Raw genomic sequence first — 19,742 nt, 5'->3', positions numbered from 1 at the left:
CAACTGAGCCACCCAGGTGCCCCTGGCATGCATACATTTCTAAAAGCATGAATGAGCGTTTCCCCCTCTCGTGATAAGCAGAGTATCTTAGAAGCATATCCTTGCCCGTGCCCGTCTTGGTGGAGGACACCAGCAGCAGCAGCGAATACGGCTCGGTTTCTCCGGACACGGAGTTGAAGGTGGATCCCTTCTCTTTCAAGACGAGAGCCAAATCCTGTGGAGAGCGAGACGTAAAAGGAATACGGACACTCTTTCTGGGGTAAAGACCTGACTTACTTTGGGTGAAAGAAGTACGTCATGTGTCATTTTATAAAGGACACCGTGATTTATGCTGCATTAAATTCTTAACAGCATTCCAGACGAAAATTTCGAAGACCACAGCGCTCCACCTTCCCCTGAAGAGAAAGATTCTGGATTCTTTATGCTGAGGAAGGACAGTGAGAGACGGGCCACTCTTCACAGGATCCTGACCGAAGACCAAGACAAAGTTGTGAGGAACTTAATGGAATCTTTGGCTCAGGTAACACCTCTCATGGATACTTGGTTTTCCAGACTTTGCATACTTTCACTGTGTCATCACACCTCGGAACTGTCACAGGCCATGTGGAGACAGGAAGGAACCGTAGGGTTCTTGAGGATGAAACCTGCCTCCCCCAGACAGGAAAAAAAGCAAATCTCCGATGTAGAAACCACATTAAAAAAATTTTTTTTATTTATTTGTGAGAGAGAAAAAGAGACAGAGGGCAAGAGGGGGAGAGACGGAATCTGAAGCAGGCTCCAGGCTCTCAGCTGTCAGCACAGAGCCCGACTCTGGGCTTGAACTCACAAACCGTGAGATCATGACCTGAGCCGAAGTCGGACGCGTAACCGACAGAGCCACCCAGGTGCCCCTAGAAACCACACTTCTGAACACAACTATTTGTAAGTCACAAGCACACTTTCCGTGTTGGTCAAGTTCCAACGGGCTACAAGTCACTGTGACCCTTCGTTCATTTGTTTATGAATTCAATCTGTTTATCAATTCAACATGCATTGAGCCACCTGACTTGATAATTCGGACAGTGGCACAGGGCTCCCTGCCAGTCTCCTCTGAGCATTTAGGAAAATACTGCACACACAAGGGCCCCCCTGCTTGTGGGGCTATATTCAGATGGACAGAGGGTGACAGACAATAATGAGTAAATTATGTAGTGTGTCAGAAGGCCGCATATGCAATGAAAAAACAAAGCCGCTCAAACCCTTATTCCCTCTTGTATTCGTTTGCTGGGGCTGCCTTAACAGAATACCACAGACTGAGTAGCTTCAACAGCAAATTTGCTTCTCACACTTCTGAAGACTGAAAGTCTAAGAGCAGGGTGTTGGCAGGTTTGGTTTCTCCTGAGGCCTTTTCCCGTGGCTTGAAGTGGCACCTTCTCGCCGTGTCCTCCCCCAGCCTTCTATCCCTGTGCACCCCGGGGGGGTGTCTCTTCCTCCCCTTGTAAGAACACTAGCCCTATTGGATTAGGGCCCCACTGATAGGATCTCACGTAACCTTAATTACCTCCTAAAGACCCTCTCTCCACATAGAGTCACATGGGAGGTTAGGGCTTCTACGTATCAATTAGGGCCAGTGGTGGGGCGGGGGACAGTTCAGTCCCCAATACCATGGAAAATATGTTCCCTGGGATTCTGCATATCTGTAGATATGAGGAAGAATCCCCTCCCCAAATTTGCCCCAGTAGAAGCAGGGTGTCCCCCAGCTCCAAGCCTCTGGGATGCCTCCTGTGTTTGGAGCAGAAGCTCAGGTCTCTTGAGGGTATAAGCCTCCACAGACATGCTCGGTCGCAGACATGACACTTGGTGTTTTCTTTTAGTTGCACGGGCATCAGGGACATGTCTCCCTGCTCTGGCTCTGGTGGCCACCATCTGTCTCCCCTGCGCATACCTTCTGCCCTGCCTTCTGTCTTGGGAAAACAGCTGCAAAAAGGGTGTAGCTGGAGGAGTCACGTCAAGTTTGTCTCTCAGGCCAACGGTCTATCTGGTCTCAGCTTGTCCTGGGAGTTAAATGGAGCAACACTCTCTTCCTTGGCTCTTGTCTTTGTCTTGAGAACCCCACTAAGTTCCTCTGCTGATTCCGTCACCTTAGCAATTGTCTAATGTCCACCTCTTTTGATCCCGTAAGAAGGGACAAAGACCACATGTGTGCCAGCAGGGTCTCTGGGTACAAGACCTGAAATGAACGCCATCTGCACTTTCTGGGAAAACCCTGCTTGGGTCCTAAAGGAAAGCTGTCTCGAGTGGTTATTCTGAGGCCCAGAAAGGAGGGGCTCTGGGCTGGGGGGCAGCTGGGGCTCTGGGCTGGGGGTAGAGTGAGTACCCGGGACTCTGCACAGGAATGGTGGGGGGTGTGGAGGAGATGGGAGCAATCTTGAGCCTGTAGCTTTCTCTCTTGCCTTTCCTTCTGCTCACTCTGGTCATTCAAGGATGGGGGAACCAAATTTAAAAAAGTTTTAAGTTCATTTATTTCAAGAGAAAGAGAGAGAGAGAGAGAGTGAGTGTGGGGGAGGGACAGAGAGAGAGGGAGACAGAGAATCCCAAGCAGGCGCCACGCTCTCAGAACAGAGCCCGACACAGGGCTCTCTATCTCATGAGCCTCGAGATCACGACCTGAGCCAAAATCAAGAGTCAGACACTTAACCAACTGAGCCACCCAAGGTGCCCCGGAAGGGGAACCAGATTCAGATGAAAGGTGCATCTGGGCAGCAATTGGAAGTCGTTCATTCATTCAGCAAATACGTATTAACCTTCTACTGAATGACCATCACTCGTCTGTGTGCTGTAGATACTACAGTGAACAAAACTGTAAGAAAATGTACCCCATTGCAGCTGACATTCTAGTGGGGGAAGAAAAACAATAAAAATTAGTAAAGATATAGTAGTAGTAGCAATATATACAGCCATACATACAGTTATAATATATAGTATGAATAGTAAACCTATAGTAATAATATATTCCGTGTGGCGTAATAAGAGCAAACATTTTGCATGAGCCAAGTATTGTTCTTAGTATTTGTGTAAATGTGTATTCACTCATTTAATCCCCATGGCAATAGCGCTATAGTGATAGTTCTGTTAGCATCCTCGTTTTGAGAAGCAGACACAGAGGCACAGAGTTGTTGAGCAACTTGCCCAGGCCACACAGCCCTAAGCAACGGAGTCAGGATTTAGACCCCCACAGTCTGGCTCCAGGCTCCGTGCTCTTAACCACCACACCGTTCTCCTCCCTGGGTGACAGCTCCCACACGGCGACCAGGGCTGGTAGAAATATAAAGCAGGGGAGGGATTGGCGCTTTCGGTGGGGAAGGAAAGGAAATCACCGTTAGCCACTGTGAAGACTTCTCCGCACGGTGGCCACTAGTGCAAGGTGCCTGTCGGAGGTCAGAAACATGGGGAATGAGGGCATTGCCCAAATCTCATCATCACCCCAAAGGATGTGCTCCTCCAGTGCAGAAAGTGTCTGCTTGTTTGGGGTTTCTGAAGGTCCACCAGGCAGGACTGCCGTAACCATTGTCAGGGTCCCAGCTCTCAGCGCAGAGCCTGGCAGGAGACTTCACTTCCATGACTGTGCTGAAAGTCTTAAATTTCGCCGTTGGTTAATCCTGTTTAATTGTCTGTGACTTCCTGTTTTTTTCATGCACACTTGAATGTTTTCCATAGAAGGAGAAAGAAAAATACTCTTAAAAGCAACCATCAGACAGCATGTGCTGGTGCACCCGCCTGAAGGGACCGGTGAGAAACTGTGGGTCAGAATCACATGCTAAATCCCGAATCATCCAGTGACAGCAAGGGTCCTTCTGAATGTATCGCTAAGGATGCTGTGACGTCACATGCTGGCCTAGAGGTAGAGCAGGTCCCAATCTAGGCTTACTGCCGGCTCTTCCAGCTGATGGGGGCAGAAGAATGCAATTATTAGGAGCCTGGGCTCAGCCTCAGCTTGCCTCTGCTTGAGGCCTGGCCCCACCACTTCCAGGCTGTGTGATTTAACTACTCCGAGGCTGAATTTCCTAATCTATACGACCGAGGAACGCTGGTATCTACCTCATGGAGTTTCTATAGGGAATAACTAAGACCATGAGCAATTGAGATAATAATAGAGAGTATGTCACACATGTTAACTATTATTATTGCTGCTGTGACCATTATCAAGCAGGCTAATCCTAGTTGTCTCATCTCCTTCAGTTTTTTCTACAACCAGATGGAAATAATTATTTTCATTGCCTTAAATATCTCTAGACGCATCTTTACATGTAAGCCTGCCCTTTTGTAACAAGACCAAGCATGGAGATGTTGGTCAGGTCCCCAAACCAGCCCACAAAAGCCCTTTCAACCTGTAACATCCTTCTGAAGCTCACTCATCATTTTGAGAAGGTTTAAAGGATAAAGACTAGAGAGCACCTTTGCGGAAGAATCTGGATGGTACCGAGTGCTAGGAAAGGCACACCTGTCAGATGGCACCTTCTGACGCTGAATCAGGCTCCCTGGTACCCGAGATGCTCATTTGTGTAGGCATGCTGATGAGTGCACATGAACACAGGAGTTAGAACAGAAATACCGATTATGTAAGTGGATGAAATACCCCAGACAGAAAACATTTGCCAGAGTCGACAGCGTTCCTCTGTAGGACAGTGGCACACACGTCCAAAAGACCGGAAGCAACATGTTTTTCTGTTGTGAAAACAAAGCTAATGTCAGGAAAATGTTTGCTGTTTCATCTGCTAGCAAACATGTATCTGACTTGTCACTAAGATAAGCTTCCAACTTCTGAATAACTCACATTTTTCTTCTTGAACATATTTTCATGTTATTATGATATTGCCTGTGAATCTTTACTTTGGGTGTAATTTAGTTGGCGGTAAGAAAAGAAACAAAGTTTGTAATTGTTCCCAGTCTGGTTTTAATTCCCTTAATGACAGCTTTCAAGCTTTTCAATATAATCTTTTCTCAGGAAAACATAAACATGAGAGAGAAATATACTGAGAGAAAGAACTTGATGGTACATTTATTTAATTTTAATAGAATCCTAGAAATTGTAATTTTCACAGCCCAACTGAGGAATTTAACTTTTACGGTGTAGTAACAAAATGTGCACTAGGAGATAGAAATGAATATAATAAAAATCTCGTTTCTTGAAGTTAAATGAGGATAAGTAACAGCCTACTATCTTTCCTTTAAAGAAACAAGGTTCCTTGCACAAAGTAGAAAAATTCACCTTGACAGAAGGAATGTGTTTAATTATCGTATTATATTTTTAATATGTAAAAATATTGTCCATTGGTTCATCCTTACATCTAATGGCCTCGGTGGTGTGTAAGCAATTATTTCAAGCGTGGGGTTTGAAGTCGGCACCCCCCTTTTTTAAAAAAAGTTTTTTTGTTTATTTTTGAGAGAGAGAGAGAGACAGAGAGAGACAGAGAGTATGAGCACGGGGAAGGGGCAGAGAGAGAGGGAGACACAGAATCCGAAGCAGGCTCCAGGCTGTCAGCTCAGAGTCTGACACGGGACTCGAACTCACAAACTGCAAGATCATGACCTGAGCTTAACGGACTGAGCCACCCAGGCACCCTTGAAGTGAGCCCCTTGTGGTTGAAAGGAATTGACACTCTTCAAGGGCAGTTGCAGTTCTGGGGGCACATTGTAGGTTGCCTCACGTACCAGTGAAGGAGGGGGGCATCTTCAGGTATTCCAGCGATGGTGCCTAACCCAACCTCACAGAGACTGAAACTAGTGAGTGATTCTGAGGGTCTTCACTTGCCAGGAGTTTGTCCGTCCTTTCTTGGGTTTGGCTGCTCTTGGCCCTCGTGGTGTGCCATTTCTATTTCTGCGCATTCCCTTCTCCTCTCCACGTAGATTGTCATTCTCAATGCTATTGCTTCTGCTTCCTTCCTTATAACTAGATGTACTCCTGCTATTTTTAAAAAAAAATGTTTTAAGTTTATTATTTTTGCAAGAGAGAAAGAGAACTAGCTGGGGAGGTGGAGAGAGAGGGGAGTACAGAGGATCCCAAGCAGGCCCCATGGTGACAGCAGAGAGCCCCATGTGGGGCTTGAACTCGTGAACCATGAGATCATGACAGCCTAAATCAAGAGTCGGTTGCTGGGGTGCTGGGTGGCTCAGTCAGTTGAGCGTCCGACTTCAGTTCAGGTCATGATCTCGCGGTTCGTGAGTTCGGGCCCCACGTTGGGCACTGTGCTGACAGCTCAGAGCCTGGACCCTGCTTCAGATTCTGTGTCTCCCTCTCCCTCTGCCCCTCCACCACTCATTCTCTGTCACTCTCTCCAAAATAAATAAACATTAAAAAAAAAAAGTGGGATGCTTAACCAACTCAGCCACCCAGGCGCCCCTCATGCTGCTATTTTAGGACTTATTTCTCTAGACTGACTTTGAGCTTAAGATCCTATGGCTCATTGTCTGATCTCTCTTTAGCCCCCATTAAAATTTCTGAACAAGAATTTTATTGCCTCAGCCTGTCCCTGTTCGGGCAAAGCTCTCTACATCTGACTAAATCGTACCTATTCACCAGTGTATGGGGTAGGTACCCTTCCTCCCAAAGTCTGATTATTCTTGGGGTGGTGGGTGGGGGTGGGGGTGGAGCATCGAGTTCAAATCTGGTCTTTTTCCCTTAGCTGGGGGCACTTTGAAGCCCAGTTCCCATCAAGGGCTGTGAGAATGGCAGGCTCATGACTAATGTGTCCCACACAGATCAACTGACAGGTTAATTTATTCACAGGGGGCTGAAGAACCTAAACTAAAATGGGAACACATCACAACCCTCATTGCAAGCCTCAGAGAATTTGTGAGATCCACGGACCGAAAAATCATAGCCACCACACTGTCTAAGCTGAAGCTAGAACTTGACTTTGACAGCCATGGCATCAGTCAAGTTCAGGTGGTACTCTTCGGTTTTCAAGATGCCGTAAGTATGACATTTTGCTGCTGTCTTCCCACAAACGGCCAACGAAAATCAGCAAAATAAGATAAGACATAAGTTCTGTTTTCTTTAAGAATGTTGATGAATGTCTTTTTCGATGATTAAGCGTGAGCTGGTTGGTTGCCTCTCTGTGAGCTGCTAAACAGCAGATTCGTTGTTGTATGTGTTTGTATCTTCCAAAGTTAGATACACGTGATATTGAACACCTTGGGAAATAGCAAAACTAACAGACAGCTCCCATGGCTGAACTGTGTGCTTATGAAATCACGTAGCCAGTCACTATTTGTTCTTTTCACTTTAGCCACACAGCCCACTGTAGTGGTTCACTTTCTAATTCTGTACGTGGACTGCCATCTAGTGGTCTCTGAGAAAAATGCAATGGTACAGATGGGAATGATCCTGCTAAGTAAAACCAATACTTTTTTTCTTTTTTTCACTTTTTCTCTGGTTTCCATGCACAACACTTTAAACATGTTTGTTTAAAACATATTAATTCGTCACTAAATGAAAATCAATCCACATGATCTAATGAGAGATTGCTGAAGGCTCTGCCCTCTCAAATGGAGTTGCTATGCAACACCAACTAGAAGCCCATCTTTCAAAACCCTGATTCAACACACAACATGCTATTCCTGAATAAGACTTATCTGTGGAACTCTGTGGCAATAAAGCTTGAAGTGACTCCTAGAAGGTCTTCACAGGGTGAGGGAGACTGAAATAAGAGAGTTCCTGATGGCGCCTCGGGTATAAATATAGAAGCACTTTGCATAATTGTACTTAAATCCCCCAAATTAACTCACTCCTAATGTGTTTATTTCTCCTACATAGATGCCTTGACAATTGTATTTGGTGCACCAAATGATCTCTCATTTAAAACCAAATTATAATCCTTCAATGGCCACTGGTGTTCTCTGAAACTCTGTGTAAGCTTCTTGGTCTTTGTGCTGTCCTGTGGATGGGAACAGCACTCCTGACTCAACTGAGATCCTGGGTAATGAAAGCAACTGGCAAAGCCCATCACTAATAATTAAATGCTAGGGGCGCCTGGGTGGCGCAGTCGGTTAGGCGTCCGACTTCAGCCAGGTCACGATCTCGCGGTCCATGAGTTCGAGCCCCGTGTCGGGCTCTGGGCTGATGGCTCAGAGCCTGGAGCCTGTTTCCGATTTTGTGTCTCCCTCTCTCTCTGCCCCTCCCCCGTTCATGCTCTGTCTCTCTGTGTCCCAAAAATAAATAAACATTGAAAAAAAATTTTAAAAAAATGCTAAAGGCACACTTCACTGCAACTAGGGAAACCTAACCATCTGCAAACAGAATGAAAGAATTTACTGATTTTGCACTTGCCCACACATCTGACTTCCAGCCTACAGGCTGGGAAACAAATTGGCCAGTAGAATTCAGATTGACAGTGGATTTGTTGTAATCATGGGCCTCGGGCCCGGGTCTTACACACACACACACACACACACACACACACATACACACCTGCTCTTGCTCAATCACTGTCCAGGATGGGAATGAACCCCAATAATGTGCCCTGTTTGATGAAGAGCTATGAGGAGTGGGTCATAGTTCTAGAGGATCCTTTTCCATCTTCTGTGTGGGACTCTTGAGAGAAATGTTCCAGTTACCTAATGCTATACTCCACACTGGTCATAGAAGCAGGCAAATTCTTTAAGAAATGAAGGTACCAGAACAAACTCATTCTGAAAGGATTTCCTAGAACAAGTGCGAACCTAGCAGTGGTTCACTTCCTTTTGGGAGCAACTACTCTGAGGAATTCCTCAGACTGACTCCTTTCTATACTGGGGGATTTTTTTTTAATAAGAGAGAGAAAAGGAGAGAGCATGAGTAGGGGGAGGAGCAGAGGGAGAGAGAGAAAATCCCAAGCAGGCTCCACTCTCAGTGTGGAGCCCCACATGGAGCTTGACCCCATGACTCTGGGATCATGACCTGAGTCAAAACCAAGAGTCACACACTCAACAGACTGAGCCACCCAGGCACCCCTAAACTGGGGGATTTAGATGGGGGACCAAGGGCAAGAATAAGCAACTGGAACCCCAGCTTTTGGCGTGGGCTTGCAGCTAGGTCACCATCTCCCTTGCTCCCTCTAAAATCTCTGGTCCCCCCCCTTCTCTCTGTCTCTCTGCACAACCCCCCCCCCCCGTTCACTCTGTTTCTCTCTCTCAAAAAAAAATAATAAACATAAAAAAAAAACTAATAAAATCTCTAGTCAGAGCCCTGTGGGGAAAATAGCCACTTTTCTTAGAGGGTCATGTCGACCAGCAATTAGTGGAGTTAACTCAAATTTTAAAGAAGACTCTTTTAGCTTTATGCTAATGGTTATTTTTTTTTTAATTTTATTTATTTATTTTTAGTTTTTTGAGAGAGAGCACGCACAGTGAGGGAGAGGCAGAGGGAGAGGGAGCCCAGGCAGGCTCCACACTCAGCTCAGTGTGGAGCTCAATCCTTTGACCCTGAGATCATGACCTGAGCCAAAATCAAGAGTCAAATGCCCAACCGACTGAGCCACCCAGATGTCCAATAATTATTTTTTTAAGTTTTTATTTATTTATTTTGAGAGAAAGAGAAAGTGCCAGTGGGGTAGGGGCAGAGAAAGAGGAGAAAGTGAGTTTCATAAGCAGGCTCTGCACAGGCAGCGGGGCTCGAATGCAAGGCTCAAACACAGGGCTCAAATGCAGGGCTAAAACATGGGGCTCGAACTCACAAACTCTTACGACCATGACCTGAGCCAAAGTCAGACGCTCAACCAACTGAGCCACCAAGGCGCCCCTGATAAAGGTTATTTTTTGAAAGATAATGCATATTATTAGTCACTAAAAAAAAGATACCCTTACGACCCAGACTTTCACTGTAAACAGCATTTCTGGAATATTCTAGCAGCTTCCTCCTCAGAGTCACAACACTGAAGGTCAGTGTTTATTTTTATTTAAAGCCCTTGGATTCTTTTTTCCTCCTTTACCACCTCCATCATCCAATCTGAAGTCATCATAAAAAATGGAAGTTGCGTGCTCTGAGTCCTGAAGAAGCAACATTTCATTTAACCAGACTGCCTTTGATTTGCTTACATGGGGATCACCAGACTTTAATTTGAAATGGCACTTTTTTATTGTTTTCTGGTGACATAAAGAAATTACTCACAGTTCAAGGTGAAGAAACCTTATAGTTGTTTCGTTGATAGAATGTCATCCAGATGCTTGTGTCAGCTAGGTTATTTGCAACTAAAAATTAAAGTAGACTAAATGTCACCCTCTTTCTCCAGGTCAATAAAGTTCTTCGGAATCATAACATCAAGCCACACTGGATGTTTGCCTTAGACAGTATCATCCGAAAGGCGGTGCAGACGGCCATCACCATTCTGGTGCCAGGTCAGAAATAGTTAATTACTTTGCAAATATTTAGTGTTTGATATTTTAGATTACTGTTCAACTATCATTTATGGTGTCTTCTTTACTGCGTTTCAGATCAACTTAGCCTTTTGTAAAAATCTTTTCAAAGCCACTAAATTAATCTTTATCTTAGTGCATATAGTCTAAGGAATGTACTACACCAAGCCAAATGCTTACTATGGGTGAGGAAGGTTGCTTCCTTGTTTTTAAAGAGCATATTTGGATATGGGGGGAAAGAGGAAATTGTGCAGGTGACCCAAATGTGTATACATTGTAGTATACGGTTATCTGTGTCCACAAAACACACTCTTGCTGGTGGTTCCCAAACCTGCCAGTGTGCATTGAGTGATGTCAGCAGCTCTTTAAATTTATAGCTTTTCAGGCCCCATCCCAGACTGAGTGAGTAAGAATCTGCTGGGAAAAAGCCCAGGAATCTGATTTTAATCCAGCTCCCAGGTCATTTTGATACACAGCCAGGTTTGGAAATCACTGGTCTAGACAGATCCCAGCTATGTTTGCAGGGAGGTACAAAAGGGGTAGTGTTGATGAAACAGGGTTTTATGGAGTGAGAGACACATTCAAGTTCTAAGGCATACTTCCAAAGTACTTTGATAGTGTACTCACTAATGAAAAATTTTAAGCAAAGCTCTTCTATGTGTGTGTGTGTGTGTGTGTGTGTGTGTGTGTGTGGAGAGAGAGAGAGAGAAATGATAGATAGATAGATAGATAGATAGATAGATAGATAAACAGATTTAGATACATAAATTAGAAATATGTTATACTAATTTATACATGTTTTATAAAACATTCTAGGGGCATCTGGGTGGCTTAGTCGATTGAGCATCTGACTCTTGATTTTGGCTGAGATCATGATCCCAGGATCGTGGGATTGAGCCCCGTGTCAGGCTCTGTGCTGAGCATGGGGCCTGCTGGGGATTCTCTCTGTTTCTTCTTCTGCCTCTCTCCCCTGTTCATGCTCTCTCACTTAAATAAAAAGCAAAAACCAAAAAAAAAAAAAACCACTCCAAAATAGAAATTTAAAAAGATAATTATGAAATATCTTAAAATTTAGGTTATTTACAAATGGTACCACAAACTTTTAAGTCATCATCAGTCCTTCCAAGTTGTGGGATTCCCTCTCTTCTCTCAGAATACCTTGTTTGTTTTGTGAGTGAGGGCACTAGGGTCTGTCTTTATATTAAACCTTTGTCAAGATCAAGTAAAGATTAGGGTAGAAAATTTGCATAGAAATTTTAAATTAGAAAAAAATTCTACAAAGGCGCTAAAACACATAACTAGCAGTTAGATGTGAACCCTGGGAAAGCCGTGCTAGTGTAAACCTAATGTAATGCTCTAAGGAAGTTAACAGATTCTTATGTGTAGATGACTTATCATTGGGATGGTCTTGGATGTGGGGAATGTACTCTAGAGGGGTTATATAGGGAAAAGATGCAAGGGGTGAAGGGGAATAGGTGTGTATTAGAGAGGAACAGACATAGGCAGAAGTTAAACATGGTAGTTTAAGTGAGTAAAGGCGCGAGATATTATACTTTGATATATTTAGCATATAAATTATCTGTTAGTCTAATTTTTTAAAACTTCCCTTTAAAAATGGATGACTTAAACGCAATGGATGATATCCTGGAATAGAAAAAAAAAAATGAGTGAAAAACTTGTGTCTGAATAAAGCCTATAGTTTAGTTAATAGTATTGTACCAATGTTAATTTCTTAGCTTTCATGACTATGCCGTAGTTATGTAAGATGTATTGGGGAGAGCTGGGTGGAAGATATACGGGAATTCTCTGTATTACCTTTGCGATGTTTCTGTCAGTCTAAAATTCTTCCAAAATAGAAAGTTTACAGAGCACGCTGACTTTCACACTGTGGTTAACAGGCTGGTAATTCAGGGAGAGGGCAGAGAGTCACGTCTCCTTCTGCTCCAGCGGGTGTCCCAGGGATTGGCACTCTGCTGTCACCCAACCCATGTGTGGAACGTTCTCTATGAAGAGGGTTTGCTAAGGAAAGCTGTTTGTCCTTCCACTGTGGAATCGGTCCCTCTGAGGCTACTAGGAGTTCGAATGAAAACCAAAATTATTGTTTGCAAGCATTTAAAAAAGAAGTGGAATTTTTTTAAATTAATTTATTTATTTTGAGGGGGAGAGTGCCAATGAGCGGGCAGGGGAGGGGCAGATTGAGAGGCAGAGAGAGAGAATCCCAAGCAGGCTCTGTGCTGTCAGCACAGAGCCGGATGCAGGGGTTGATCTCCTGAACTGTGAAATCATGACCTGAGCCGAAATCAAGAGCCGAATGCAGAATTGACTGAGCCACCAAAAAAGTGGAAATTTTAGAGGACCATAACTAGAGGAAGTATTTTTTATATTCCTCCCAGGTTAGGGGGAAACCATATGCATTTGTATGCCAGTGCATAAATTATGAAATATGCGAACAAGAGAAATTGATTTCAAGCAGTTGAGATTTCCATCAAATTTCTGAATGTCCCTGAAGATTTTGTTATACAATTGAGATTCAAAGAAACTGCATTAAAAATGCTTGTCTTGGGGCACCTGGGTGGCTCAGTCGGTTAAGCGTCTGCCTTCGGCTCAGGTCACGATCTCACCATTTGTGAGTTCAAGCCCCGTGTAGGGCTCTGTGCTGACAGCTCAGAGCCTGGAGCCTGCTTTGGATTCTGTGTCTGCCCCTCTATCTACTCCTCCTCTGCTCATGCTCTGTGTCTCTCTGTGTCTCAATAATAAATAAACGTTAAAAAAAATGCTTGTCTTCACAATCCCTTGTTAAAAATTCCTTCTAGACAGAACACCACAAATAAAATGTGTATGACATATTGAAATGTATGTCATCATTAGTGCATATATTCCCTGGGTCTGTCCACCGAGAGGACCAAATCTTAGTATCTAAACACCATTTTCCAGTAAAAGGAATCCGTGCTCCCTGGAGAGATGGTTGATTCCAGGCCTGGGGTAGGGGAAATACAGGTGAGCCTGGAATATCTTGGTGATGCCAAAAAGTAAGGAAGTGCCAAAAATGGATGGAGGGTTTTTGAAAGGACATCGCAGACCACACCCATTTGAAGGAGTTCCCCAAAGTGTAAGCCAGAACAATTTGAGCAATAAAATAAAATAATAATAGCATATTAGAATAAACCAAATATCTGTAAGTCTACACGATTATAAATAATTGAATACACAAATAAATGCAGGAAAAGAGCCAGCTCTTTTTTACAGAATTCCAGTTAATAAAGGTAGCAGGTATGAGGGAAATAGAACATCACCATTCAGCAAACGGCACAGTAATGATTCCTGCAGGCAAGAAACATCAATGGCTGCTGAAATCAGTAGGCACAGGAGTAATGAGAAACAGGATATTTGAATGGTTGTGCGGTATCTACCCACAAGATTATTTACTAATTTCAAAGGGAAAACAGTGACTTTACCGTGGGGAAACCAGCAGATACCTCCTTTACCAAGCGATCAAGGTAAGCATTGCTAGTAATAGGACACATCACCCCGTACCTCCTGATGGGAGACCCTTAGTAGTGAACAGCATCACCTTTGTGGTTTTCTTCCCAGAAAACGCACAGCCTCAACCTAAACATAAGACGTCGAACTCCAGAGGAGGGTCAAAGTACTCCTCGAAAGTGTGGAGGTCGTGGGAGATAAAGAAATAGCTGGGTACTACCTCAGACTGGAAGGGACTAAGGAGACATGGTAACAAAATGCAGTGTGGGATTCTTGTTCAGGAAAAGGACATCAGTGGGAAAACTGGTGAAACTCAAATAAGGTCTGTGGATTCCTTCGTGGTGTGTCAACGTCCATTTCCTGGTTTGGATCCTCGTCCCACCGTTCTGTAAGATGTCAAGTTTGGGGCAAGCTGCTGAAGGATATACGGGAACTCTCTGTACCATTTCTGCAACTTTTTTGTTATTCTAAAAGTATTTCAAAATAAAAAGTACAAAATAAAGAAAGCATTCAATCTTCTCTCTCCCCCCAAAAAGAGCACACAGAACAGAGAGTACAGTGCAAGCCCCTTCGGAGTTTTTTTCTCAGGCAGTTTTCTCACTTGTCATCAAGAATCAGCCTTCAGATGATTGGCAACATTGAGTCTCTGTTGTTACAGTCTGGCTGTGGGTGACCAGATGGAGAAGTGCTGAGCATAGAGACCATGTTGGCAGTGCTAAGAGAGAATTGATAATGTAGGCATACCAACTACATTACCAAAAAATTTTAAAGCTGCTAAAGCACTGGGTACTATTACCAGTGAGGCTGAACTACTCATGTGCCCTGTGTCCACATTAATGTAAAATGACCAGCATTCTGTACCATGAGCTTCCACTGCACTGACACGGATTGTGATCTTACTTGTTATCAGAAATACCCGGGGTTAAAGAAGCTTGGTCTGATTATTCTCCGGGGAAGGAACCACTTGGGGTGGTGGCTGCGGGTAGGGAAGTGGGAATAGTATTGTTGTTTGATCCCATCTTGCCGTATTAGAAACCGGCACTGGCTCTGGTTTCCCACACATGGGCTTAAGTGCTACCCACTCGTTACAGGGCCCCCTGAGTCCCCGCCTTTCTCCTGACACTTGCCTCTCTCCTGACAGTCCATTCTGCCTTCCACTCTTCTCAGCGGGCTCTGGACCATCAGTTGAACTTCCTTCTCTCAAACACGTCTGCCCCTTTCTCCACCAAGCCTAGGCTTTCCCCTCCTCCAGAGTCCTGCTTAGGCTCTTCTGGTTCCCTGAATCAATCAATGACTAAACCACCACTGGGTCTAGTCACTGCAGATGTACTTTATTTACCTCTTTAGCATTCCTAATACGTGTATGTGTGAATGGTATAGGTTGCTAGGTCTATAACTGAGATCATCTCATTTGTGCTTATAATTTCGTGTTATCTTTGTACCTGCTCTTATGGCTCTTCCCATATGCATTCTAGTTCTCCTTTAGATTATTACGTCTTTGAGGACAAGGACCAGATGCTCTATCTCACTCGCAGATTTTACGATGTGTGATTTTATGATGTATTCAGGGGGCCACCACAAAAGTCCAAAATAACAAAGTATTGCATTTGCTTACAATTTTCTACTTTATTCAGATTATCGGAGAGAAATTTTTCAGTCTTTTATACATATATAAAATTGAAATTTATGATAAAACATACAGAGTTAGGGCTATGTAAGGAGATGTTTAAATATAATAATAAATATCAGAAATTTTCCCTCCCCAAAAGCGACATTATAGTCAACAGCACAATAAAACTTTTTAATTGTTTTTTTTAATTTTCAATTTAGAGACCATAAAAGAAATTTAAGAATAATTTTAGAAAAATTTAAAAGAGCTAATCTTGTGTTCTAATTTAACCTAGAATTGCACTTTCTTAAATTACTTTTAAAGTAAGATTCTTAAAATTATTTTGTTTCCTTATAAATACAAATAATCCTAGTAGTATGACTCTTCCATTCTGCCAACATTTTTTGAGAGGCTAATATGTCCTAACCCCTGTACTGGGTTCTGGGTTTACAAAAGTAAAACACCTGATTTTGAGGCCCTCCCACTCTAGATGAATTAGGAAATGGAATTTTGGAAAGAGAAAAGAGATGATGCAGAAAGCAGAGTAGAGGTGGGGGCTTGGTGAACCTTCCGAGATAAAGGGCAGGATGTGAAGAAGTTAGAACCCTTGTGTACTGGTAGTGAGATTATAAAATGGTGCAGCCAGTATGGAAAACAGCATAATAGCTCCTCAGAAAATTTAAAACTAGACTTACCAAACGATCCAGGAATTCCTCTTCTGGATATATATCCAAAGAAGAAATTGAAAGCAGGATCTCAAAGAGGTATTTGCACCCCCACATTCATAAAAGCGTTATTTACAATAAACCAAGATGGAAGCAACACAAGTGTCCGCTGACGAATGGATAAACAAAATGTGGTATATACGTGCAATGGAATATTATTCAGCCTGAAAAGGGAAGGAAATTCTGACGCGTGTTGCAACGTGGATGAATCCTAAGGACATTATGCTAAGTGAAGTAATAAGCCAGTCTCAAAAAGACAATTACTGAATGATTCTACTTGCATGAGGCACCTAGAGTAGTCCAACTCATGGAAACAGAAAGCAGAATGGCGGTTGCCAAAGACAATGGGGGGAGGGGAAATGGGGAGTTGGTGTTTCATAGGTATAGAGTTTCAGTTTTGCAAGATGAAACTTATAAAAAGTTTGCAACTTTAAAACCAGTTCTCAATAGGGGTTGAGCAGCAATACAAATATACTTAACAATATTGAACTGTGTACTTAGAAATGGTGAAAATGGTAAATTTTAGGCCAGGCACTATTTTTTTTTTTTTTAACTACAGTGAAAATTTAAAAAATAAATACATCACCAGAGAGATAAAGGAAGTCAGAGCTACATAAGCCTGGCCCCTGAGGAAGGGCACTCTGATTTTTGTTATGGGCAAGAGATGAGGTGTTTTTTTAGACTGTTGAATCTGCAGTGCTGGCCTCCCAGCAAGAATATGCAGGAGGTATCGGATGTAACAGGATCGGGGCTGGAAATATAGTTTGTTATCCACACGTTACAAATACTTAAGTCTAATAGATTTGAATGAGGTCAGCTATGGAGAGTAAGAAATATAAAAAAAGTGAAGGGTAGAATTCCAGGTTCCAGGTTCTAGGTTCCAGATGGTAGATAGAAAAAGATCTGAAGAAAAGACACAGCAGCCAGAGATTTAGAGGAAAATACCTTCCACAGGTCCAGTAAAGTAAGGAAAGAAAAGTTACCTGGAGGATTTGTTACCCAGTCAGCCTTTGGTCGCCTTGCCCTGGTGGTTGCATTGGTGGTGGGAAGGGATCTTCTGTTCCTCCCCTTGGAGCCATCTCCCCACACAGGGGCTCTTGACCTGTGGTTCATGGACTCTCTGGAGCCCGTGGCAAATGGACTCAGGATATCTAGGCAAAATGTTGTATGAATGTGCTTTTCTTCTGCAGAGAATCTCCATGGCTTTCATCAGATTCTTGGTGGGTTCTGTGAGCCAATAAAAGCTCCATGTGCCATCATAGCATGTGGAGTCAAGATCCTGCTACCCTGATTTCACTTAGATTATGAATGTCGTAGTTAATAGTTGCCAGATATTACATAATCTAAAAAATGAATTTCACTTGCATAAACAAATGTTTATATTAACAGATTTTTACATAATTGCCTTTCCGATTTTAGCATTTTCCCACATATCTTATGTGCAGTGTGATCATTTTTCTTCTGTGTGAATTAGATCATTCTGAGTTAATACATCGTGTGAATTTTGCCAATTCGCTGGGAAAGAAAGCATAAATTAACGCACAAAAATCCATCCCTACTTTTGGAAAAGCATTTTGGAATCCATATTGATAGCAGGGGAGAGGACATTCATGTCTTAGGAAATGAATTAGTCATATTTTATTAATACTGTTGTTGATATTACGCCTCACAGAACTGAGGCCACATTTCAGCCTCGCATCTGAGAGTGATACCGCGGATCAAGAAGACTTGGATGCGGAAGATGAGCGTGAGGAACAGCCTTCAAACCAAACCGTCCAAAGACCTCATGCTGTCATCGAAGATGCCGTGGCTACCTCAGGGGTGAGCACGCTCAGTTCTACTGTATCCCATGACTCCCAAAATGCTCACCGATCACTCAATGTGCAGCTTGGAAGGATGAAAATAGAAACTAATAGGTAAGTCCTATTTTCACGTGAGTGTGGCTTTCTTTTCCCTTACTCTTATGTAAGTGCATTTAGGTTTTCTTTACAGTTTGGTCCACAGAGAATACAAAATAGGATTCCTTTGTCCCATTCACGTAAACTTGGCTTGATACCTTTCTTGATCAAACAAGAGCGGTTTGTCATAGTCTCCTTAATCAAAATCATTTTCTGCTTATTCTACCAATTCAAGCCTTATTCAGCACCATTCCTTTGATTACTGATTTATCTCCAAGTACACTGAGATTTTCACAATAGTTGTAACTTCAGAGACTATCTTGGACACAGAATCAGAGCAGCATGTATCATCCAAGAGAGACAGCTGAAAGACAGAAAGTTCATGTTCTTGAAAGCCTGTGGTTTGGAATATCCAGTTCTTTTAGGAGAGGAAGATGTCTGCTTTTGAAAAGATACATTTAATGGTGCTAAAGCTTTGCATTTCAGAACCTTGAAAGAATGAGCAGTTGATTGCATTTAGGATTCTGTTTCATTTGGAATATGCTGTGTCATATCTGGACTTTAATTTTTCTTTGAGAATTTGGTAATATAGAATCCACATGTTAAGGTGATTAAGTGAAGAGTAAATATTTCCTGTTCTTCACAGATGTTGGCACAGTTCAGGGGCTGAGTCTATGATTTATAGCTTCCTGGTGCTGGCTACAGTTGACAATGTGGGCAACTGACTTTCTGACTCTGGGTTTACAGTTTAGAGTAAAAACCTTTTTTGGGGGGGGGCGTGAATCAATAGATGTTCAAATATTTAGTTGAAAATCTTAGTTGTTCACCAGGGAGATAAACATATTTTATTTCTAGTTTTGAGTTTTAAGTTTTTAAAGTTAAGCTTGAATACCAAGCTTAGTACGAATAGTAAAGCTCATCCTATACTCAGAAACGGAAATTTTGGTTGCATGACTAAGTAAATCCATATGTATCATCTATGGTTTGCATAGAGCGAAATCTTTCTGAGAAAAGGGAAATTTTCTCCCTGACTTCCAGATCTTAATCTTGTCCTCTGAAACCCAGCTCTTACTGGGCATCTTTACTACTTTAGTGGAAGAATTTGAATCTTTTCTCCTCTGAGACTTCCTCCAAAATCCTTAGTGTCCTTCATTTCCTCCTCTTGTCAGACAGCACCCCAATCACGACACTGCATCCATTAGAGTAGGTGTTAACTTTAGTCATGTTTCTTTTTAGTTTATCCTCTGTGGTCCAATCCTGAATGAGCTGTTGTTAATACCCCTCTCTGATCTCTGGAGGAGGAATGTTCGCTCCTTACTGTTCTGGACCATCCCCAACTCCTCCTCCACCCATGGTCAGAATTATACATGCAATAAAGCTACATTATTTACCAGTAAGCTGGTGTATTTGCTTCTCTGGCCCTAAAACCTTCTGTCTATATACCGTGGCTTATGTCAATAGAACCTGCCTGTCCTGAATGCAGCCTTTTCCTTCTCTCCTTAGACGACGAGAGTTCTCCTGGCTTACACCCTGTCCATGTCCTCTGTCCGCCATACTTGCACCATGCCATCCACGGCCCCTCAGGGCTGCTTTTCTGAGGGGAGCAGCTGGCTGAGGGCCTGCCTTCCACGTGTTCCCATCTCTGCTGAAAAGGCTACA

General features: G+C 43.0%; 1 protein-coding gene across 2 annotated transcripts in view; it reads left to right on the top strand.

Annotated features, from left to right (window-relative positions):
- The window catches only part of MAP3K5 (mitogen-activated protein kinase kinase kinase 5), a 209,222-nt gene that overhangs the window by 180,892 nt on the left and 8,588 nt on the right, over window positions 1–19,742 (top strand). The window contains exons 22-26 of one of the 2 annotated variants that reach the window (XM_043593084.1): window positions 79–259; window positions 352–520; window positions 6,767–6,952; window positions 10,248–10,353; window positions 17,858–18,101. In XM_043593084.1, the coding sequence (XP_043449019.1) occupies window positions 79–259; window positions 352–520; window positions 6,767–6,952; window positions 10,248–10,353; window positions 17,858–18,101 (886 nt within the window). The remainder of the gene's footprint in view (window positions 1–78; window positions 260–351; window positions 521–6,766; window positions 6,953–10,247; window positions 10,354–17,857; window positions 18,102–19,742) is intronic. The other variant, XM_043593085.1, reaches the window with a different exon arrangement.

This window comes from Prionailurus bengalensis, chromosome B2, assembly GCF_016509475.1.
Source record: "Prionailurus bengalensis isolate Pbe53 chromosome B2, Fcat_Pben_1.1_paternal_pri, whole genome shotgun sequence".
Classification (NCBI taxonomy): domain Eukaryota; kingdom Metazoa; phylum Chordata; class Mammalia; order Carnivora; family Felidae; genus Prionailurus; species Prionailurus bengalensis.
The sequence above is the reverse complement of the archived record's forward strand: the minus strand, read 5'-3'. Positions and strand labels throughout refer to the sequence as shown.